Source organism: Trametes versicolor (genome assembly GCF_000271585.1).
Source record: "Trametes versicolor FP-101664 SS1 unplaced genomic scaffold TRAVEscaffold_1, whole genome shotgun sequence".
Lineage (NCBI taxonomy): Eukaryota > Fungi > Basidiomycota > Agaricomycetes > Polyporales > Polyporaceae > Trametes > Trametes versicolor.
The window spans coordinates 3,132,383-3,150,806 of NW_007360321.1; the positions used below are offsets into that span (position 1 = coordinate 3,132,383).

Consider the following 18,424-nt stretch of genomic DNA (forward strand, 5'->3'; position numbering starts at 1 on the left):
CTATTCCTGCTTCGAATCTTATGGCATTACACCCATCAATCGAGGCCTGTCCCGATTCAAGGCCGGCCAGCTAGGCCACAAGGAAGGTGGCGACCGAGGAGACAAACGAGGGAGGCTAGATGGATAGCCGCAAAACCGACTGCATCTGGGTGCGCGCGTGCCGGCAAGCACGGCTTGAGCGGGGAAGGGTGACTCGTACGCTGCAACCGTCAGAGAAAGGGGACGTCCTGAGCGGGTTGCGACGCGGGAAAGGCAGGCCTGGGAGGCAGCGGAGAGGGCGGTCGGGTAATCTGGGGGAGATCTGACGCGGGTCTGGCTGTACGGTCTCTGCGGAGGACAATCGGATGTGAGGCGGGCACGAGCAGAGGGTACCGGCGGACGCAGCACCAGCGAGATGGTAGCAGCGACGGCGGCGCGAGCAAGCGAGGGGGGTGGTGGTGGGTTGTGGAGAAGAGGGAGGGTGGCTGAGTCCGAAAAGTCTGGACGGGGAGGTGGCTGAGCGTGGAGGCCCTCGGGAGACGCACTGCAGCAAAAATGCGAAGGGGACCGCTTCACGCCTTCGGATTCCAACCAAGCCACCTGCCGCCCCCTCCCCTTCCCCTTCCCCCGCCCGCCCCTCCTCCGTCCCTCCCACCGTCGCCCTTGCTCCCCCACCCCGCCTGCTCCCGCCATGCCCACCTGCAGGCGCAAGCGCGTCCTCCTCACCGAACCCTCCCCCGCCCTCCTAGATGCGTTCAAGAACGACCCCGCCAGGGAGGTCTTCTACCTCGCGGACACCGGCGAGATCTTCGAGACATTCGAGTACTGCCCTCTCTACTTCCGTCCCCGCTCGTTCCGCCTCTCACACTCCGTGATTGCTCCAGGGCCTACACCGCGCGCATGTCTTTCTATAGAGTCAAGCAGTTTCAATGCGAGGTTACCGGCAAGAGCGGCCTCGACTATTTCCAGGCGTTGGAAAGCGAGCGGCAAGAGGCCCGCACGATGCACTCCAGGTTTCCTGACCAGCTCAAGGCTGCAGTCCTCAAGGCCGTCCAGTGGCGTACGTTCTCTCCGCGCTATGCCATATACGTGTCCGCTTGACGGAATGATGTCTCGCATCTCCACAGAGGTTATGGGGCGTCTCGACCACCTCGTGGAGGCCGTGTATGATCGCTTCAAAGACCGCTACTACCCTGACGAGAGTACGTGCTTCTGCTGCCATGTTTCATTCAGCCACCCGTGTGTGCTTAGCCACATGTTCCTGCAGAGATCTACGTGGATATCCAGGGCGAAAAGTATGTGGCTAAAGCATGTCACCCCGGCCGTCTATTCACCGTGTAACCACCAGATACCTCGCGCGCATCATTCAAGTATTCCCTCCCAAGTCCAACTTACCACTGAAATCAAGCCCGGGCCCAGTGGCGTCCACATCCTCTTCTCCTCTGTCTGATGAACCTATGCCACCTATAACAATCCACAAGGTGGCGGAGGACTTGAAAGTCCCCGTGAAAGACTCCATCGCCATGGACAACCCTGCTAAGTACACCTACAAGGTCCAAATCCTTGATGAGGAGCGGCAGCCAGGCTTCGGCAAGGCCGATAAGTCCAAAGGCAAGGAGACAAGTCGCGGCCAGTGGAGTGGCCACCTACTAGACGTGGACTGTTCCAAGCTAGGGTAGGTTCTTGAAGCCCTTCGCGTAGACATCCAGCCCTCATGTCCTGTTCTGCAGCCGAGACCGCCTCGCTTTCTCGAAATCCATCCTGCGCAGGTTCATTCGTGACTGCGTGGACCGAGATGCAGCGGTCGCATCTCCCTGGACTGTGAAACCCGCCATTGCAGCACGCTACGGCGTGAGCAACGACATGCCAGAAGAAATCCGAAAGAGCGTCGAGACACTGAAGAAAGGCGAGAGCGACAAGCGGAAGAAAGTGTGGGAGGAGAAGGAAGGCCCTGCATCTAAGAGGCAGAAGAGGGCTGCTGCCGCTGCCGAGAATGGTAGACATCTTGCGCCTTGTGCCCATTGTGCCAGGATCTTACCTATCCATCACCTGCAGAGAAACTACTTGCTGCTATTGCAGAACAGCGCGAGCGCGAGGCACGAGAGAAGGCGGTGCTGGCGCAGAAAGCGAAAGAGGAGAGCGAGCGCCTGGCAGCGGAGAAGAAGAAAAAGAAGCCCATACGGTATCCAACAGAAGACCTGGATGTGGTACTCGGCGACAAGGAGAAGCGTGCGGGGATGAAGCTCAAACGACCGGTGCCGAGCAAGCTAGCTATGCCTTTTGGAGAGGACCAGGAGACAAACTCAGCGTTCCTCATGACATGGAATTTCCTAGTGGTCTATGGGTAAGTGCCGGCGGACCCTTCTCATAGCGTCATCGCTGATACATGAGCACTAGGCAACCTTTGCACATATCGCCATTCACGATGGATGACTTCGAAGGCGCCCTGCGACATTCGGTGGTCGAGCCCCCGTGTCCGCTTCTAGGGGAGATCCATGCTACTCTCATCTACATTCTGCGCACAGTGGGTTTCGAGCGCCACAGTGCTATCGTATCGCTCGTGGACGACAGTAAAGAGAAGGGCGGTGACAACGAAGTGTTCGGCGTCACCATCGACCAGCTCACTGCCGCCATGGCCGACGTCGGTAACAACTGGGAGCGCGCACCACTGCGACACTCCGAAGGGCGCGAAGGATGGGAAGAGTCCTTGGTCGGCTGCCTGAAAGACGTAGGTGCACGGCCGTCGCCAGCATCACAGCGTGCTGACCTTTTTCATTTCTAGCACGCCACCCTGGAGAACTTCCCTCGACTACGAGAAATCCTCACCCGGATTCTCTTCTCCGCCGATGGCGCGCAGGACCCGATAAGCTCTGCTGCACCTACACCGTCAAACAGCCCCGGCCCTATGCGACTGACGACCCCCGGCTCCCCGGCAGATTTGTACTACAAGCTGCCTGCGAAGGACCGGGTGGACATCATCACCTTTATGTGCAATCTCGCGGTCTCGAGCAAGGCTATCCATATCCACATGGAGACCTGTGAGGAGCAGTTGACCGCGTTGCGGAAAGAGAAGATCGAGGTCAACCGCACGAAGAAGGCATAGTGCGTCTCTACTACAGCACCCTCACGTTCGTAGTCCTCACTACTTACCGCCTACTTACAGCGCCGAGGAGATCAACGCTCTCTCAACCGAGATTAACGGTGACTCCAAGTCGAGCACAAACGGTAAATCAGCCACAGAGGACGTCGCGATGCACGACTCCTCCGACCTCTCCGAAGTGCCCGGCTCCGACGCCGAGGACCCGCCGCCCAAGTCTGGTTCCACGCGTCGCTCCGCCGCGAAGGAGCGCGAAGCCGCGCGCGCAAAGGCGCACTCCGCACGCGCCGCGCAGGCAGAACGCCGGCGGCTCGAGGAGGAGGTGAACAAGCTCGAGCGGCGACTCGAGGGCATCGAGCGCGAGTTCCGCAAGCTGCTCGGGAGCGTGCGTGTGAAGCCGCTCGGGCGCGACCGCTTCTACAACCGCGTGTGGTGGTTCGACGGGATGGGCGCGGCGTCGCTGATCGGCAGCGGCGGGACGGTGCAGTACGGGAGCGGCCGCATCTTCGTGCAGGGCGCGAGCGAGTTTGATGTCGATGTGCTGCGGAGGAGGGAGGAGAACGTGGACGCGCGCAGGCGGGAAGAGGAGGGCGAAGAGGGCATGCTTGCCGTCGGCGAGTGGGCGGTGTACAACGATCTTGAGGAGGTAAGCGACATGGTATTTGCGCCTGGGATGCGTGAGACTGATCACGTTCTGCAGGTGAAGGAGTTCGTCGATTGGCTCAACCCGAAGGGCGTCCGCGAGCTCGCGCTCAAGAACACATTCGTCAAGTGGTGGAACCACATCGCGCCAGGGATGCGACGTCGTGCAGCGGTAGGTCCTATCCCACTCTCCCGCCGTCCACGCCGAATCTTACGGTCCCCGAACCGCGCAGGACCTCAACGCCAACGCTAAGATTCCCGAGGCTCGCCGGAGCGCACGCAAACACGCCGGGGCGGACATCATGCGCGAGCCATACATGCAATGGACGAACCGCAAGGCAGTCAACGGGTCTTAGGCTCCTCGACGGAGCATGGTATATACTGTACACAGCTTGTTTATTGCCCCTCTGCTGAGCCTCTGTATCTCTCCTACCTGCGTTGGAGCGGCATAGGGGATGCGACGGCGGCTCACCCGCGTGCGGCATGCGCTAATCCGCGGACGTTGTTTCGCGCGCCGCACCCCATACATTGATACATACATAGAATACACCATGTACCTTAGGGCTGCTCTGCACGCGTCGTCGTCTGTCGTCGCTGACATGACAAGGCTGGATGCTATTGATTATAGGACACCATCTGCGGGCGGGCCCGAGTGTTCCACGTCGCATCGACGGACCCGAGTACAGGTAATATTGGGGGTGGGTATGCTAGTTGTTTCCGTTCCTTTCCTTCCACTCATCCTCTGAACTTGAGCCGTGGTCACTGGTCAGACGAGACCTCGGCGGGGGTGGAGGTGCCGGTGTTGTAATCCTCGAAGTCGGTCGACGCGCCGTTCGTCATCTTCAGCTCGGTCGCGAGCCGCTCTGGCTTCACGCAATAGTCGCGCAGCGAGTCGATGACGCGTGGGATCACGTCGCGGTCGATATGCTGGCCCCAGATCACGTCCAGGTGCTCGTACCCGTGCAAACGGCGCGCGCTCACCGAGCCCTTCGGCAGCTCGCGCAACATCACGTCGATGTCGACGAGCGAGTCCTGGTCGCCATACAGCAGCACGATCGGGCTCACGATGTTGCGCGTCGGGAAGCGGGCGGGGGCGTACGCGGAGACCCCCGAGGGGCGCGCGGGGCGGCGGAGGCGCTGCACGTCCTCGTCGTACATCTGGAACTTGGCGGAGCGCATGATCTGGAACCAGTGCACGACGGACTTGACGGACGCGTACGAGTAGAGGTGCGGGAAGGCGGCGAGCTTCTGGAGCGGCGCGATGTTGTGCGAGTGCCAGTTGAAGAGCCAGCGGAGCGAGGCGGTGATCGCGGCGGTGTAGACGGGCGGGTAGAGGAGGGACTGCCAGGCGGGGACGGAGGACATGATCGATTTGCGGCCGAAGATGAGGAAAAGGAGGGTGGGTCTAAGGGTGGGTCAGTTGGGCTGAAGGGGGAGCATTCGGGAGAGACGTACGAAGCCTTCATGAGACTGTCCACGACGGACGCTGCGAGTCCAGCGGGGCTCATGGCGGGCGCGAGGGCGATGAAGACGTTGATCTTCTCGTTCAGCGGGGGATGAATACTCAGGGCAGCAAAGGCCTGGGCGGTACCCTGACTGAACCCGACATAACTGAGGCTGGGCTCCTTGGTAACGCCGAGGATGTAGGAGATGGAGTCAGGGATGTCGTGCCAGGCGAAGTCATCAATGCTGTAGTCCCAGAATTTGTGCGAGTTTGGGTTGTGGTGGATCGACTTTCTGGAGTACTTGTTTCCGCGGTTGTTGCCGAGCCAGACGTCGAAGCCAAGCTCGACGAGGGTAAATGCGACGGAGCGCTGAGGGTTGGTGAGGCAGACCCAGACTTCAGAGTTCATAAGAAGACCATGGTGGAGGTAAACGACAGGCTTCCCGGTAGATGTGCCGAAAGCGTGTCTCTGTTCGCCCTTCTTCGCGGGAAGGCGGTGAAGGCCAAGGAGGTAGCCGTCTTTTGTGAGGACGACGTGCTCCTCGTGCTCATAGCCAAAGATTTCGCAGAGCTTCTGGAAGTCCTCTGCGCGGCGGATATGCTCAGCGAGGTGCTGTTCCTCGGACTTGGGGATGGGGGGACCGCCGATGAAGTGGAAGAGGTGGCGGGATCGGTTGTAGAACCACTGGATGACTGCCCTGGGGAGGAGCGCGATAACGAAGGTGAGGATGGTCTCGAGAAAGAGGAAGAGACCGCCGAAGACGAGCGCGGTGTAGTCGCGCACGCTGAGACGGCCGAGAAAGGGGAGACGGGCCATGGCGGTCTCTGTTCAACGCTGCATCCAGTGCAAGGAGTGTTGATTGCAGACAAGAGCAGAGACCGCCTGTGATTGTGATTGCCACCGTACGCGGTGACGTCACTGGCCCAATCGGGCGCATGCAGGGCAGACGCGGACATGGCGGCGCAGATCCTCTCACCGCCCACGCAGAACACGGCGAAGAATACGATGGAGAGCGGGCCGTCTGGAAGACTCTCGACGGTCGGCTGTCGTGAGCAGCTCGCATCAGCCGCCTTCGCTCGTCCATCCGCTGATCTGTCCCCTGGCGCGGACCCCGCCCTCTCCATCGCTATCCAGCACACGCTTCTTCCCTCTCCCCTCCTATCTTATCCGCGACCAAGCCCCCGCCGCCACCGTCCCTCCTCCGCCCCTTCGCGCGACCGAGCACGGCTCGCTGCTTGCTTTCAGTCACGACTCTAACGACCTCGACAACCGCCAGCCATGTCCCTTCCAGCCGCAATCATCTCGGGCTCCTACCAGTCTGCTTCTAGTGTCATAGATGCTTTCGAGGCCTGTGCGCATCTTTTCTTCTCTTCTTCCAACTCATAGGAGAGATGCGATCCATTCCACAGACCGCCGCGCCCAGGTGCAGCACTCTGACTTCGTCGCCGGCTCTCTCTCCTCTTCCTCCGGCCAGAGCGGCACACCCGACTCCGAGTCCGCGTTTCAGGCGGACGATGAGGAGGACGAGGAGGAAGTGATTGAAGAGGTTCCGCGTTCGGTGCGCGAACGCGAGAGGAGCAGCAGCGGTGATGACGCCCTACTCGCCAATATTCAGTGGGACGAAGACCTTACCCCAGGTCCCTCCACCGCCGGACGCCGCTTTGATTTCCCCATTCCCCCCGGCACGCGACCGCGCTATACCTCGTCGCCCTACTCCGACGATGCACCAACACCTCGCGGTGGCGAGCGCACGCCGCTCATCATCAGGCAGCCTACTTCCAGCACTTCTACCATCCTCGGCCGCCCCACCCCGGCGGCGGAGCCTGTTCAAGAAAGGCCACACTATGCCGCGATACAGCGACGCGTGTCTCGCGTCAGTGTCCGTTCCAAAGCGGAGCCCAAAGTGCACCACGGGGGTCAGAGCACGTTTGCGCAGACTGTCAGTACACAGTGCATACTATACCGCATGCGAGCTGACCGGGACCCGTAATGGAGGACAGTTGGTAAACGCCGTCGCCGTGCTGTTCGGCATTGGCATGCTTTCAGAACCCCTCGCGTTCGCCTATGCGGGATGGTTAGGAGGCTCATTCATCATCCTCTCATACGGCTTCATATCCTGCTATACGTGCGTCCGTTTCAGTCATTTTGCATTGACGATTGCTCACCGGCCACTCGATGCAGTGCAAAAATTCTTGCCAGTATCGTGCTGTCGGACCCACATATACGGTCGTATTCAGACATCGGGCGTAAAGCCTTCGGTCCCCGGTCCTCACCATTCATCAGCGTTATTTTCGGTCTTGAGCTTTTCACCGTTTGGTACGTGCCCTTTGCTGCTTTCCAGAGTTGCAACCCTAATGCCTTGGCAGCGTCGCACTCGTAACGTTATACGCCGATTCCCTCTACGCAGTGATACCCTCGTACTCGCCCAACACGTACAAACTAGTTGGGCTGGTGATGTGCGTTCCCCTCACCAAATTGACTTCTTGTCAGGAGCGTGGTGCTAACGGATGAACCATCTCAGTCTGATACCCGCAGTACTCATGCCGCTTTCCGTGCTGTCCTACGCCTCCATCCTAGGGATCTTCTCGCTCATGGCCATCATCGGGATCATCCTGTTTGACGGCTTCACCAAGTTCGACAGCCCGGGCAGTCTGTGGGCTCCTGCGGACACGAGTCTGGGGATCGACAGCTACAGGGAGGTCGGGATCGCGTTTGGACTGTTCATGGCCGGGGTACGTGTTCTCGGTAATCACCCGCCACGGATGTGAACTGACTGGACTGGTGCACGGATAGTTTTCGGGCCATGCGGTCATTCCAACGCTGGCGCGAGACATGATCGACCCGTCGCGGTTCGACGAGATGATCAATTGGGCGTTCGCCATCGCGACTGGGATATACGCCGTCTTGGGCGTCGCCGGGTACATCATGTTCGGCAACTCCGTCAGCGACGAGGTAGGATCCCCGAATTGTCTGCTCTCACTTTCGCTGATTGACCCCAAACGTGCAGTTCAGCCAGGATCTGATCAAGCACAACGTGCATCCCTCGCTGAACACGATTGCGCTCTGGGGCTTGGTCATCACACCTCTGTATGTCCTGACACAAATTCCTGTTCGCGATTCATGCTGAGACGCATCGACTCCACAGATCGAAATTCGCGCTAGCGGCACGACCCGTAAGTTCTCCCCCGTACCCGCTCTCGTCTCCCGCTCACCCGTCCCCCACAGCTCAACGTCACGCTCGAAGTGATCCTCGGGATCGACACCTCCGGCGTCGCGCCCTCCTCCGACCACGGTGGCGGCCCCAGCACGACCACGCTCCCCGTCACCGCCTCCCCGCTGCGCAAGTCCCCGCTCGCCGTCAAAGCGGCGCTCATCGCGCTCGAGCGCAGCGTGCTCACCCTGCTCGCCGTCGCGATCTCCATCCTCGTGCCCGAGTTCGCGAGCGTCATGGCCGTGCTCGGGTCGACGTTCTCGTTCGTGCTGTGCGTGATCGGGCCCGTGAGCGCGAAGATCGCGCTCGCTGGGGTGGGCGTCGCCGCGGGGGGTGGGGTGGGCGGGTGGTGGAGACGGTGTGGGTGGTGGGATGGGCTGCTTTTGGTGGTTAGTACGAGTATGGCGGTGTGGGGCACGATTTGTGCGTTCACGACGGTTGCGGAGGTGCCATGAGCGGGTGCGAAGGAGTGAGTAAGCACGACAGGACTGAGAAGAACGATATAATGTTTTGGGAGAAGAGCTGCAGCTGTGTACTGTCGTGGAATGTTCTGTACTTTGCCTGAACGCATTCTTAGACACGGCCCCTTGCATCAAGTGACCAGTACCAGGAACGATTTAGCTTAAACACCTTGTAATGCGACCTCACACATGTGTCTGCGCGAGATGTCAGAATCTCTACGTAATACAGCTACAACACAACGGCTAGTTTACACAGCGGATACAAGCGGGAGGGAAGTCTGCGCCGCGTGCGTGATCACTTTTTGGAGCACTGTAAATTCAAACTGTGAGTAGTTATGCGCGGCGATGGATAGCTGAGCACTTACGGGGGAGCTGGATGTTCTCCTGGACGACGGTGGACGTAATCTGGTTGTCCGGGTTCGGCGGGACGGTGATGACGCCTGTCGACGCATCGGTCGTCCACCCGAGCTTCGCGACGTACACATCAAGTTCAGGCCCTGTCACGTATGTTCAGTACCGAACTTCCTATACTCTCGAAAATCATAGCGAAGAGACACACCGTCAAGCGCCAAGTACGACCCGAGGCGCGCGCGGCCGATGCTCGTGAACGCCGCCTTCACAGCACGCACCGCGACCTCGCGCACGGCATCCTCGAAGCCCACGCACTCGACGGTGTAGTTGTCGCGCAGGGCCTCGACGTCGTCGCCGCGGTAGAGCGCCCAGAACTGCGGGAAGCGGCACTGCTGGAGGAGCGCGTGCAGGCGCGCGAGCACGGGCTGCAGCTGCGGGAGCGGGTCCGGTTCGTCTGCGGACGCGGAGAGCGCGGCGGGGCGCTCGTCGAGGAGCGAGATGCAGAGGCTGAAGTCGGGGAAGGGCGCGGAGGTGAGCGCTTTGATGAGGATGTTGATCACGACGTCCGGGTTGTAGAGTTCGGGGTTGAACTGGTACCTAAAGAGAAATGCGGATGAGCGGGGTGCACTGGGATGGATGCAGGAGAGGGAGGTACAATTTTAGGATGGCGAGGTTGGCGAGGCAGTCGTACTCTTGACTCCGGATTTGGTGGTAGAGGTAGTCTTCGAGGATGTTGACGTTTGAGGGATTGTAACGATCTGTTCCAGACCATGACATGCTCAGCGACTTGAGCGTAGGCTAGCAAGGCAGAACAGATGCGTACCAACACCGGAGACAAGCTCCTCGATCAAAGGCGGGCGGGTAGGAGGAGAGGTCCAGGTCGATGCGGAGGATGCCATTTTGGAGTCAAAATAACGGGCAAAGATACCGATTGATCACAGATAGAACAACACAGGCAGAAAAGCAGTAGATCGTGAACCTAGGGCAGAGGTCGTCAAAGCAAGAGCAGAGAGTAATGTACGTAAGCGCCCAAGAAATCTGCCGCGTGCTGGAAGCGGACGGCGCGTCGCGCGCTCATTTCAGCATCGCGCGTCGGGAACCGCGTTTTACCTTCCTGCACCCACCACCATGGACGTCGACGGCGACGAATACAAACTTCAGGACCACCTCATAGACCAAACTCTTGTAGACCAAAATACAGAGGGCGAATCGTGCGCCGGCTCTAGCTTCACCGCAGACGCAAGAGAACCTATTGCGACGACCGCGCTCTCGCCCCCGGCGCAGGACTCGTCTGCGCAGACACCGATGCCGGTGCCAGAGCCCATGCCCGAAAGCCCGTACCGGCCCAACTACAAGCCGACACTCATGCTGAGCGGACACTCGCGCTCCATCGCGTCGATCAAGTTCAGCCCGGACGGGAAGATGCTCGCGTCCTGTGGTGAGTACCCGTGCGGTGGTCAAGTGCGCGCGGGCGCGAGCTCACTGTGTCTGGAAGCCAGCTGCGGATAAACTCATCAAGCTCTGGGACGCGGACACGGGCGACATCATCCACACGTTTGAGGGCCACACCGAAGGCGTGTCGGACATAGCCTGGGCGGGCAATGGGGACTTCCTCGCGTCGGCTTCGGACGACAAGACCGTACGGCTATGGAGCATGGAATCAGTGAGTACGGTTGTGCGCTATGCATTCCATATCTAACCTGGCGCCTACCAGTTTGAGTCGGTGCGAATATTGCAAGGTCACACGAACTTCGTGTTTTGTGTAAATTTCAGCCCGTCGTCGTCCATGCTCGCGTCGGGCGGGTTTGACGAGTCGGTCAGAGTATGGGACGTCGCGCGAGGTACGGCGCAGGATTCGCGCTTCCTATGTGCCTTACTGACCGGAAGATAGGCAAGACACTGAAGACGCTACCTGCGCATTCCGACCCAGTCACCGCGGTCGCTTTCAACCACGATGGAACCCTCATTGGGTCCTGCGCTATGGACGGGTTAATGTGAGTTTGGATTTCGAATAATCCGTTGTACAATATCTGAGCATTGGGTAGTCGAATATGGGACACCGAATCCGGGCAATGTCTAAAGACCCTCGCAGATGACGACAATCCCATCTGGTGAGGATGTTTAATGCGTCACGCAGGCTTATGCGCTAACATGTCCTAGCTCACATATTAAATTCACGCCGAATTCGAGGTTCATCCTTGCAAGCACGCAGGATTCCACCATCCGGCTGTGGAACACGCAAACCTCGAAATGTGTGAAGACGTACGCAGGACACACAAATCGGACATTCTGCATATTCGCGGACTTCGCCCCAGGACGGAAGCATATCGTGAGCGGAAGCGAAGACATGAAGGTGTACTTTTGGGACTTGCAAACACGGGAGATAGTTCAAGTCCTGGACGGGCATCGAGGTGCGTCTGCCTTTCGCGGTAGTGTGTGCTCTTCGCTCATATGGTTGCAGATGTTGTCATTGCCGTTGCTGTGAGTGTATTGCCTGAGGCATTTCGAAGCAACTCGCTGAACAATGACATAGTCGCACCCTACTCGGCGTCTCATAGCCTCTGCCGCTATGGAAAAGGACCTGACCATTCGATTATGGGCTGACGAACCGACCGATGGCGTATAGCCTAGTAAGCATCATGCCCTCACTTACATATAACTACGCCAATATTGTCTCATATGCTGACCCCGTAATTACAGTCGCGCCCGCATTGTGGGCTTCTATGCGCTGTTCTAGCGAGGTCTGGCGCAGTGTTCTACCATACCGGCGGGTAAACTTGGCTCTGTCGAAGCCGGCCTAATTTGGGGACGCTACTGTTCCCGAAGCCGCTAGCCCCGAAGACACAGCATAACAATAGTGTCCTGGGGTAATCACTACGCGCTGTACGTTATGACAGCCGTGTATAGTACTGTACTTGTTTTGTTCCACCGCTGCCTCGTATTTCACCGCCCACCCGTTGCGCTCCGGGGCTAGTTTGAGAGCACACATGGGCTGCGATGGCTGTCTATTCGGGATCAGACGGACGTTGTCGTGGTCAAGAATACGCCGCGGCCGACAGGACGAGGATGCGGCGCAGGCGCACGTCGATGCCAACTTGCCGGGCGGTTTGTAATATTTATACGCCGGTGGATTGACATGTGGCTGTGCCTGTTAGGCACTTCTTCAGCAAACCTCTCAATTTCGACGCGCGTGGGCTTTTTGTACCTCTACTTCGGCGCTGGTGTTCCACTAAGACGGACGTGTGTTCACGAATTATGGTGCGTCTCTGTTCATAGTAGTTCCCAGTATGCCGTATACCGAACACGTCGAAAGTACGAGGCGGCCAATAACTCTGCCATATAGCTGTCGCGCGCCGCGGCGTCGTCCGACGAAGGCCTATGCGCTAGCGCAGGTCCCCGTCCATGCACAGTGAATACTTCATACATCCATGTGGCATACAAATGCGCATGCACATGAAATAGTTGACGATCTGGTGGCACTAGTGCTTCATATCTCTATACTAGTACGCCGCCGCTTTGCCCATACCGCCGCTTGGGCCACCCTTCCAGGAAGACTCGCCGCGCTTTGTTCGTGCAAGAAGATGTCCAAGCGGCTCCACGTATCGCATATAAACAGAGGAGCCCTGGGTTTCTACCCGCCAACACACATCTTCCCAAGCCATATCTATAAGCACCCCACATCAATCTCCCTCTTCTCAAAGATCCAATCCAATGGCCTATGACCGTAAGCCTCATTCACACCGTCTATTCGCGCCTAACCGTAAATTCTGATGCTCCCTCTGCATACCCAGAAACAACCGACAGGCTTCAGGCGCGTGTCAGGTACCCCAACGGCCAAGTTTTTGTCGTCTCCACAGGCATTGAGGGATACGCATCTCTGAAGCAGCATTTTCCCTACGCTTCGGAGCTTGATATCCGTTGCGGACTCGCAGATGGAGACTTACTCGAACACATATTCAACTATGAGGACCTACCCCATCTGTCGCTACTGCACGTAGCAGTCTTAATGAACGGGGCGACAAATACTCGGCCCCTCCACGGGCAGGCCCTCAAAATATCCCTGCGCAAACGTGGGGGCTTCTTCGCACCGTCCGACGTGAAGATGCGCAATGTTACGCTCACATTGGACAGGGACCTATGCTCCGGCCTGAGCTCCCTCGATCTACGGCTGGACAGATACGTCAGGGGGCGCATCTCCCTCCGCGCCCTCTTCGAAGTGGTGCGCCACGCCCCGAAACTGACAGTCCTCGCCGTGGACAGATACCTCGACGTGCCCTTTGACCCACCGCGCGGCGCACCGCGTCCTGTCCCGCTCCAGTCTAACGGGAATGGTGGCATGATCACCGTCAGGCTCATGGACGAGCCGGATAACTTGGCCAAGCTCTTCACCCACCTATCCTTCCCCATCCAGGGCCCCGGCATCGACCTCTCAGTGGTGGTGTACACCAACGATAGCAATCCGCTGGACCCTATCCTCGACGTGCTTTCCTCTGCCGAAGGCGGGCTCTCCATTCTGTCGCAGGCCACCGTTCTTGTAGCGCAAGACGAGATGGAGTCTGGGCCGTTCATCGCAGGCTTCCCTTCGATCGGGCCCGCAGGGGCCGCGCTGCAGTTGCGTTTGTATCTGCACGCTCTCGACGGCCCAACGTCGGCTGTAGAAGGCCGCAAATCCGGACAACTCTTCAAGGATTTAATTCATAGCCTGAACAAGTTCGACCCGACTTCTGTGCTCATCCTCCGGTTCGTTGGCAACATGCAGGCGGTACCGGAGAAGATGTGGAGGCGTACGCTCGACCGCTATGCCAACATTCGGCAGATTGAGCTCAAGGACATGCCCTATGCACCCGACGGCTCGCTCGACGCGTTCTTCGCTGCGCTCGCCTCTGTATCCAATCTCCCGGTACACCAACACCGCCCAGTGTGCCCCGGTCTCGTGGATTTGGTCATCTGCGCCACAATCGAAGCAACCGGACTCGTAGGCACCATCCAGCGTTGTCTCGAATGGCGCACACAGAATGGCGCGGCTCGCCTCCGCCTGCTCAAGCTGGATTTATACCCCGACCACGAGTGGAGCCGGCACGAAAAGGCATTTTGCGAGCAAGCCCTGGCGCCTCTGGTCCACTCCTACGAGATGTACTTGTTTGATTTCAAGGACAAGCAGGGAAAGCTCATGGAAGACGCAGAAGACTGGAATAAGCAGCTCAGCAGATCGGTGAACTTTGAGGCCACAATGCGCAAGAGGGGCTGAGAGCCTTTCCCGTTGCTCATGATACAGTTACCTTTACCAAGTTTGCGAGAATACATGCTGTAATATTTCTTATGCACGTCTCACTCCCAGTGATATATATCGTCCACACAGCTCGAGGTTGGTGTTTGGGCTCCTGAACCGGGTATCCGCGTGCGCACTGTTCATCTCGGGTGGGACATGTCGCGACGCGAGTACCGCTCTCCGACGTCTCCCACTCTTCCGGGCGAGGTGCACCGATCTCTCGTGCCACCACTCGCCCTGGATTCCGGTGTCCGCCCTCGACGAGGCCAGGATCGATCTCTCAGTGCCGCCGGTATCCCACTAGACTTCCCAAGCCTGCTTTGGGTCAGTATGCTGTGTTATTGGAATGACAGTCTGGTACCTGTTCCTGGACTTGGAACTCTGGATCCAGTACTACTAGGACATAAGTTCGGTAAGACGATGGTCAAGAGTCAAGACTACCCTATGGGGCACGTACTAGCTATCAGGCACTATGTGCAAAACCGGCAGCTACATGTGAGTACCAAGTTAAAGTATGTGGTCAAACATCGACCGGCACTGAGAATACCCTCCCAACGGTTCGTCCTCCTGGAGTCCTTCGGACCTGGGTATTCACAGGCCTGGCGTTCAAAGTCGCCGTCCCGGACCGAGTAAACGCGTTGCTAATCGCGATTAATGGTTCCCGGCCAGATGATATCGTCAACGAGCCAGCGCTCACTCGCGGACTTTGACAGCTCTAAATGAACATCGGCTAGGATGGTGGCGGCGATACTGCCTTCCCCGAAGAACGCATTGCCCTGCATCCGCCCTGCACGCTGACACAGTCCAGCCTAGTCCAGGTTACATCGCCTCATACACACCTCTATGAATATCTCAATCATCGCCTTCGAATTGCTGAACGTGCGTTGTTTGGATTCTTGGTGGCTAGCGGGCGACTAACGGGCGACGGGTGTATTTGGCAGATCGGCATTGATGCTATGACGACTTTCGCGCTCTCCGACCGCGGGTGCGCATCAACTGTCATGCCCGCTGGCCATGGGGGTACCTCATCTATATCATGGCGCGGCATTGGTCATGAGCCTCGCGCAAGCTTGCGCTCAGTGCCACCACTCGCCATCTGTCAAAAGCCTTGAGGCGACGATAGCGCCCGTGCAACGATGATAACAAGGCACCCCGATCCACTTTATGCGGTGCCCCTCCCATCCAGTGCAACATTGTCTCGACTCACCGACGCGGGCGAGCGGGGAATGCACCTCGGGATCACAGACCTGGAGAACAAGAATGGACGGATTTGGGTAGAAGCGGGGCGCGGCAACCCTTATTAGGCGCTCATAAAGTGTCGATCTGCCAGAAGGAGTGACTAGGAACGACGGCGTGCGCGAGTCGATCGCGCACTATATCCATATCCTCCCAAATCGCGCTTGCCCTTCGCGGGGCTGTGGGCTGCCAAGGCTGCGCATTATCATGTACTCCGGCGGACAAGGAGCAACACAAATATGCCCGAAAGCACGCTCTGGAACCGGACCCCGTCTGACGACGCGTTAAATATCTGGACACGCCTCCCGCCACACCCAGCCTTCGGTCTCCTCGTTCTCCCCCAGCAGGTATGTGTCTCTCTTCCCTCTGCTCGCCGTTGAAGCTGACGAGATGTGCCGGTACAGGGTCGCCCACACTCTATCCACACTAGGAGTCTATAGTAGCAAAATTCGCCTGTAATCAACATGATGTACTGGTTGCAAATCTTCCGTCTTGCTGTCCTATGTTAGCTTCCCTACTCCTCCATGCCTGTGCTTCTCAGCTGACGCGTCCCGACAGCATGGGTTATCCTCTGTGCCATCATCGAGCTTGGGCTGGGTGCGCATTCCCTCGCGGCCGTGTCGACGCTCGACCTCCCCACCTTCGCGTGGACGGGTCTCGGCGTGGCTGTTGCTGTTCTCACCCTCCTCACCCTGCCCGCGATGTATGTTTCTTTGCCCTCGGTCTTTCTGCATGCGCTGACACAGCCCTCTAAGGCTGACGATTGACCTCATCCGGACGGGTGCGTTCACCTCGCTGATCGTGGTCGAACTGTCGTGGTTCGGTGAGTGACAGCCATGACTCGCATCGCAAGGCTGGACCGCTTACCCCACCGGCCAGGTTTCCTCGGTGTCCTGTTCCTTGCTACGGGTGGCTCCGCCGCCGACCGGGCCGCAAACTTCTGGGTGACCTGCGACCTGTGGACCCCCGCCGAGGCACGCAACATCTGCGCAGAGACGTCTGCCGCTGCCGCCTTCGGTATTCTGGCATGGTTCTTCCGTAAGTGACCCCCACCCCTCTCTACCCGTACGGAGCACCCATGCTGACCTACCGCGACAGTGTGGGCTTACTCGACCACGCTCCTCGTCATGCTCATCCTGCACGCGAGCCGTGGCCACTACGTGTGGAATACCTCCGTGAAGGAGGCGAACTTCGGCGCCGGCCTGCCGCCCAAGACGACGACCGCCCCCGTGGTGAACGCGTACGGCGCGGAGGCGAAGCCGCACGAGAACGCGTCGCTCAACCCCGGCCAGGCACCGTACGCGTACCCCCCGGGCACGGCGCCTGCGCCGACGGGCTACATCTCGCCCCAGACGACGGGCTACAACTCGCCGCAAACGACGGGCTATGGCCAGCCGGCGGGTGCGCACCCCAGCGCATACCCCCAGGTCTGAGCCCAGGTGGTCGGTGACGTGTGTATGTGTGGTTGACTGCTGCTTGTTTCTTTGTGTATAATTTCCGGTCCGAGGACGTTGTGTCTGGGCTTGACGACTCTGCTACATCTATACTATCGGTGACTGCAATGAATGATTCTTTTCTCACTTCGCGGTCCCCTGTGTACGTCTGCAAGGGACATGCTGTTTGCTCGAGCGGTTGTGCCGACATACGCCAGAACCGCAGATGGCTTACATGTCATTCTTGAATGGACAAGCGCTCTGACGCTGGGTGCATGAACGTATGCTGTGGTCCTGGGTGGATAGATATACAAATACATGTCTATTGTGCCTCGATCGAGAAGATACTGACAGTCGCACTAATCATCAGCATTCGCTACATCAAGAGATTTCCGTTAACGCTCACCTGCTCTCAATAAGAATGCCAGTCCACACGTTGATCCGAGGAGTAAAAGTACAACGGGGCCAAGCAGTGCCCGTGAAATTACCGGCGAAGGAGGATGAATACAGGGTCGCCGAGCACTATGCTCGTCATATGTCTGAACGAGCCCGTGATGGACATGAGGAGGCCACCAAACGACGCGTACGCCGTTCTAGGGACGAGTGGAACAGGAGGTAAGCACAACGCGAGCGCGGAGACGATTAGCAAGGCTTACACAATCTCTGCTGAACCGCCGTCGAACCTGTACACCTTTGGCGCAGTATGAGCCAGCCGACATACAAATGTAGCATGAAGGAAAAAACGAAGCGAACGGCGCGTGCCATTGCGCGGATATGAATGGCAAGGGAAAGATAGACCCGTGCTCACCTTGCCGTACATGACATACTCGTAGTCATCATCCAGCCCTTTCCTACCCTTCGCATCTGGCCGCCACACGTCCCGGTCCTTGTCCTCGTCCTCCGCCCCGGCCGGGCCTTGTGGTGCGCGAGAGAGCGACGACGCGAGCGCGAGCGCGAAGGACTGTCCGCTCTGGAGAGGGAAGAGCTCGATGTTGTAGTCCAGCGTTAGGTCCATGTCGTAGTTTTTTGAATGCGCGTACAGGCGCGAGACTATAACACGGTTGAAGATGGTGAATAAGTTGCCGGGGCGGGAAGCATGATGGAGGGCAGCGCGCACCTCGGTCAAATTTCTTGCCCTCCTTGTCAATGGCATTGATCGTGAAGATGTCGTCAAAAACGATGTTGGAGGTATTCGATGACATTTTGGGGTCCTCAGCGGCCTGGAATGAACGAGCGTAGAGGGAGTATGAACGGAGAAGACAAGAATTAGTGGCGGCCGGTGCGAAGAGACTGAGTGCAC

The 18,424-nt window shown here is 58.5% G+C and overlaps 7 protein-coding genes across 7 annotated transcripts; 5 read left to right on the plus strand and 2 right to left on the minus strand.

The window, feature by feature from the left end:
* Positions 1-670: 670 nt before the first annotated feature.
* TRAVEDRAFT_55605 (chromatin remodeling complex protein) lies at positions 671-6,000 on the plus strand (the record flags this gene model as incomplete). The annotated part of the gene is made up of 13 exons (XM_008034206.1): positions 671-801; positions 864-1,039; positions 1,107-1,181; positions 1,247-1,274; positions 1,328-1,654; positions 1,710-1,975; positions 2,035-2,323; positions 2,377-2,707; positions 2,762-3,081; positions 3,143-3,722; positions 3,777-3,890; positions 3,952-5,123; positions 5,174-6,000. 12 exons carry the CDS (start codon positions 671-673, stop codon positions 4,072-4,074), a joined length of 2,760 nt encoding a protein of 919 aa, XP_008032397.1. The 3' UTR covers positions 4,075-5,123; positions 5,174-6,000.
* Positions 6,001-6,341: 341 nt separating this feature from the next.
* Positions 6,342-9,005, plus strand: TRAVEDRAFT_25831 (uncharacterized protein). The gene is made up of 9 exons (XM_008033677.1): positions 6,342-7,102; positions 7,164-7,288; positions 7,345-7,479; positions 7,530-7,619; positions 7,685-7,895; positions 7,957-8,115; positions 8,171-8,250; positions 8,309-8,336; positions 8,389-9,005. The coding sequence occupies exons 1-9, from the start codon at positions 6,500-6,502 to the stop codon at positions 8,827-8,829; spliced, it is 1,872 nt and encodes a 623-aa protein (XP_008031868.1). The 5' UTR covers positions 6,342-6,499; the 3' UTR covers positions 8,830-9,005.
* A 2-nt stretch (positions 9,006-9,007) lies between these two features.
* TRAVEDRAFT_159386 (ARM repeat-containing protein) lies at positions 9,008-10,139 on the minus strand. Its single transcript, XM_008034894.1, has 5 exons — positions 10,010-10,139; positions 9,842-9,944; positions 9,395-9,783; positions 9,201-9,332; positions 9,008-9,145 (listed from the first exon to the last, which is right to left on the minus strand). Exons 1-5 carry the CDS (start codon positions 10,083-10,085, stop codon positions 9,084-9,086), a joined length of 762 nt encoding a protein of 253 aa, XP_008033085.1. The 5' UTR covers positions 10,086-10,139; the 3' UTR covers positions 9,008-9,083.
* A 337-nt stretch (positions 10,140-10,476) lies between these two features.
* On the plus strand, positions 10,477-12,034 carry TRAVEDRAFT_139926 (WD40 repeat-like protein). Its single transcript, XM_008034895.1, has 9 exons — positions 10,477-10,624; positions 10,686-10,849; positions 10,901-11,027; positions 11,078-11,180; positions 11,232-11,297; positions 11,347-11,597; positions 11,648-11,667; positions 11,720-11,816; positions 11,887-12,034. The coding sequence occupies exons 1-8, from the start codon at positions 10,492-10,494 to the stop codon at positions 11,810-11,812; spliced, it is 957 nt and encodes a 318-aa protein (XP_008033086.1). The 5' UTR covers positions 10,477-10,491; the 3' UTR covers positions 11,813-11,816; positions 11,887-12,034.
* An 863-nt stretch (positions 12,035-12,897) lies between these two features.
* TRAVEDRAFT_42178 (uncharacterized protein) lies at positions 12,898-14,434 on the plus strand (the record flags this gene model as incomplete). Its single annotated transcript, XM_008033999.1, has 2 exons — positions 12,898-12,910; positions 12,978-14,434. The coding sequence occupies 2 exons, from the start codon at positions 12,898-12,900 to the stop codon at positions 14,432-14,434; spliced, it is 1,470 nt and encodes a 489-aa protein (XP_008032190.1).
* Positions 14,435-15,768: 1,334 nt separating this feature from the next.
* TRAVEDRAFT_55609 (uncharacterized protein) lies at positions 15,769-17,541 on the plus strand. The gene is made up of 7 exons (XM_008034207.1): positions 15,769-16,038; positions 16,096-16,195; positions 16,250-16,394; positions 16,447-16,514; positions 16,571-16,729; positions 16,790-17,471; positions 17,531-17,541. Exons 2-6 carry the CDS (start codon positions 16,156-16,158, stop codon positions 17,122-17,124), a joined length of 747 nt encoding a protein of 248 aa, XP_008032398.1. The 5' UTR covers positions 15,769-16,038; positions 16,096-16,155; the 3' UTR covers positions 17,125-17,471; positions 17,531-17,541.
* TRAVEDRAFT_159392 (RNA polymerase) lies at positions 17,542-18,396 on the minus strand. The gene is made up of 4 exons (XM_008034896.1): positions 18,242-18,396; positions 17,933-18,174; positions 17,781-17,815; positions 17,542-17,717 (listed from the first exon to the last, which is right to left on the minus strand). The coding sequence occupies exons 1-4, from the start codon at positions 18,324-18,326 to the stop codon at positions 17,609-17,611; spliced, it is 471 nt and encodes a 156-aa protein (XP_008033087.1). The 5' UTR covers positions 18,327-18,396; the 3' UTR covers positions 17,542-17,608.
* Positions 18,397-18,424: the final 28 nt, after the last annotated feature.

Bases quoted from the DNA above. Each gene is read 5' to 3' on its own strand.
- TRAVEDRAFT_25831 (XM_008033677.1), top strand. From the start codon at position 6,500: ATGCTTTCGAGGCCTGTGCGCATCTTTTCTTCTCTTCTTCCAACTCAT. The intron at 7,480-7,529 runs GTACGTGCCCTT...ATGCCTTGGCAG, and splicing joins CTTGAGCTTTTCACCGTTTG to CGTCGCACTCGTAACGTTAT. The intron at 8,116-8,170 runs GTAGGATCCCCG...CCAAACGTGCAG, and splicing joins GCAACTCCGTCAGCGACGAG to TTCAGCCAGGATCTGATCAA.
- TRAVEDRAFT_159386 (XM_008034894.1), bottom strand. From the start codon at position 10,085: ATGGCATCCTCCGCATCGACCTGGACCTCTCCTCCTACCCGCCCGCCT. The intron at 9,945-10,009 runs GTACGCATCTGT...GGTCTGGAACAG, and splicing joins GGAGCTTGTCTCCGGTGTTG to ATCGTTACAATCCCTCAAAC. The intron at 9,146-9,200 runs GTAAGTGCTCAG...TTGAATTTACAG, and splicing joins GGAGAACATCCAGCTCCCCC to TGCTCCAAAAAGTGATCACG.
- TRAVEDRAFT_139926 (XM_008034895.1), top strand. From the start codon at position 10,492: ATGCCGGTGCCAGAGCCCATGCCCGAAAGCCCGTACCGGCCCAACTAC. The intron at 10,850-10,900 runs GTGAGTACGGTT...GGCGCCTACCAG, and splicing joins GGCTATGGAGCATGGAATCA to TTTGAGTCGGTGCGAATATT. The intron at 11,598-11,647 runs GTGCGTCTGCCT...ATATGGTTGCAG, and splicing joins AGTCCTGGACGGGCATCGAG to ATGTTGTCATTGCCGTTGCT.
- TRAVEDRAFT_55609 (XM_008034207.1), top strand. From the start codon at position 16,156: ATGATGTACTGGTTGCAAATCTTCCGTCTTGCTGTCCTAT. The intron at 16,395-16,446 runs GTATGTTTCTTT...CAGCCCTCTAAG, and splicing joins CTCCTCACCCTGCCCGCGAT to GCTGACGATTGACCTCATCC. The intron at 16,730-16,789 runs GTAAGTGACCCC...CTACCGCGACAG, and splicing joins TATTCTGGCATGGTTCTTCC to TGTGGGCTTACTCGACCACG.
- TRAVEDRAFT_159392 (XM_008034896.1), bottom strand. From the start codon at position 18,326: ATGTCATCGAATACCTCCAACATCGTTTTTGACGACATCTTCACGATC. The intron at 18,175-18,241 runs GTGCGCGCTGCC...ACCGTGTTATAG, and splicing joins GGGCAAGAAATTTGACCGAG to TCTCGCGCCTGTACGCGCAT. The intron at 17,718-17,780 runs GTAAGCCTTGCT...ACTCGTCCCTAG, and splicing joins GGCGGTTCAGCAGAGATTGT to AACGGCGTACGCGTCGTTTG.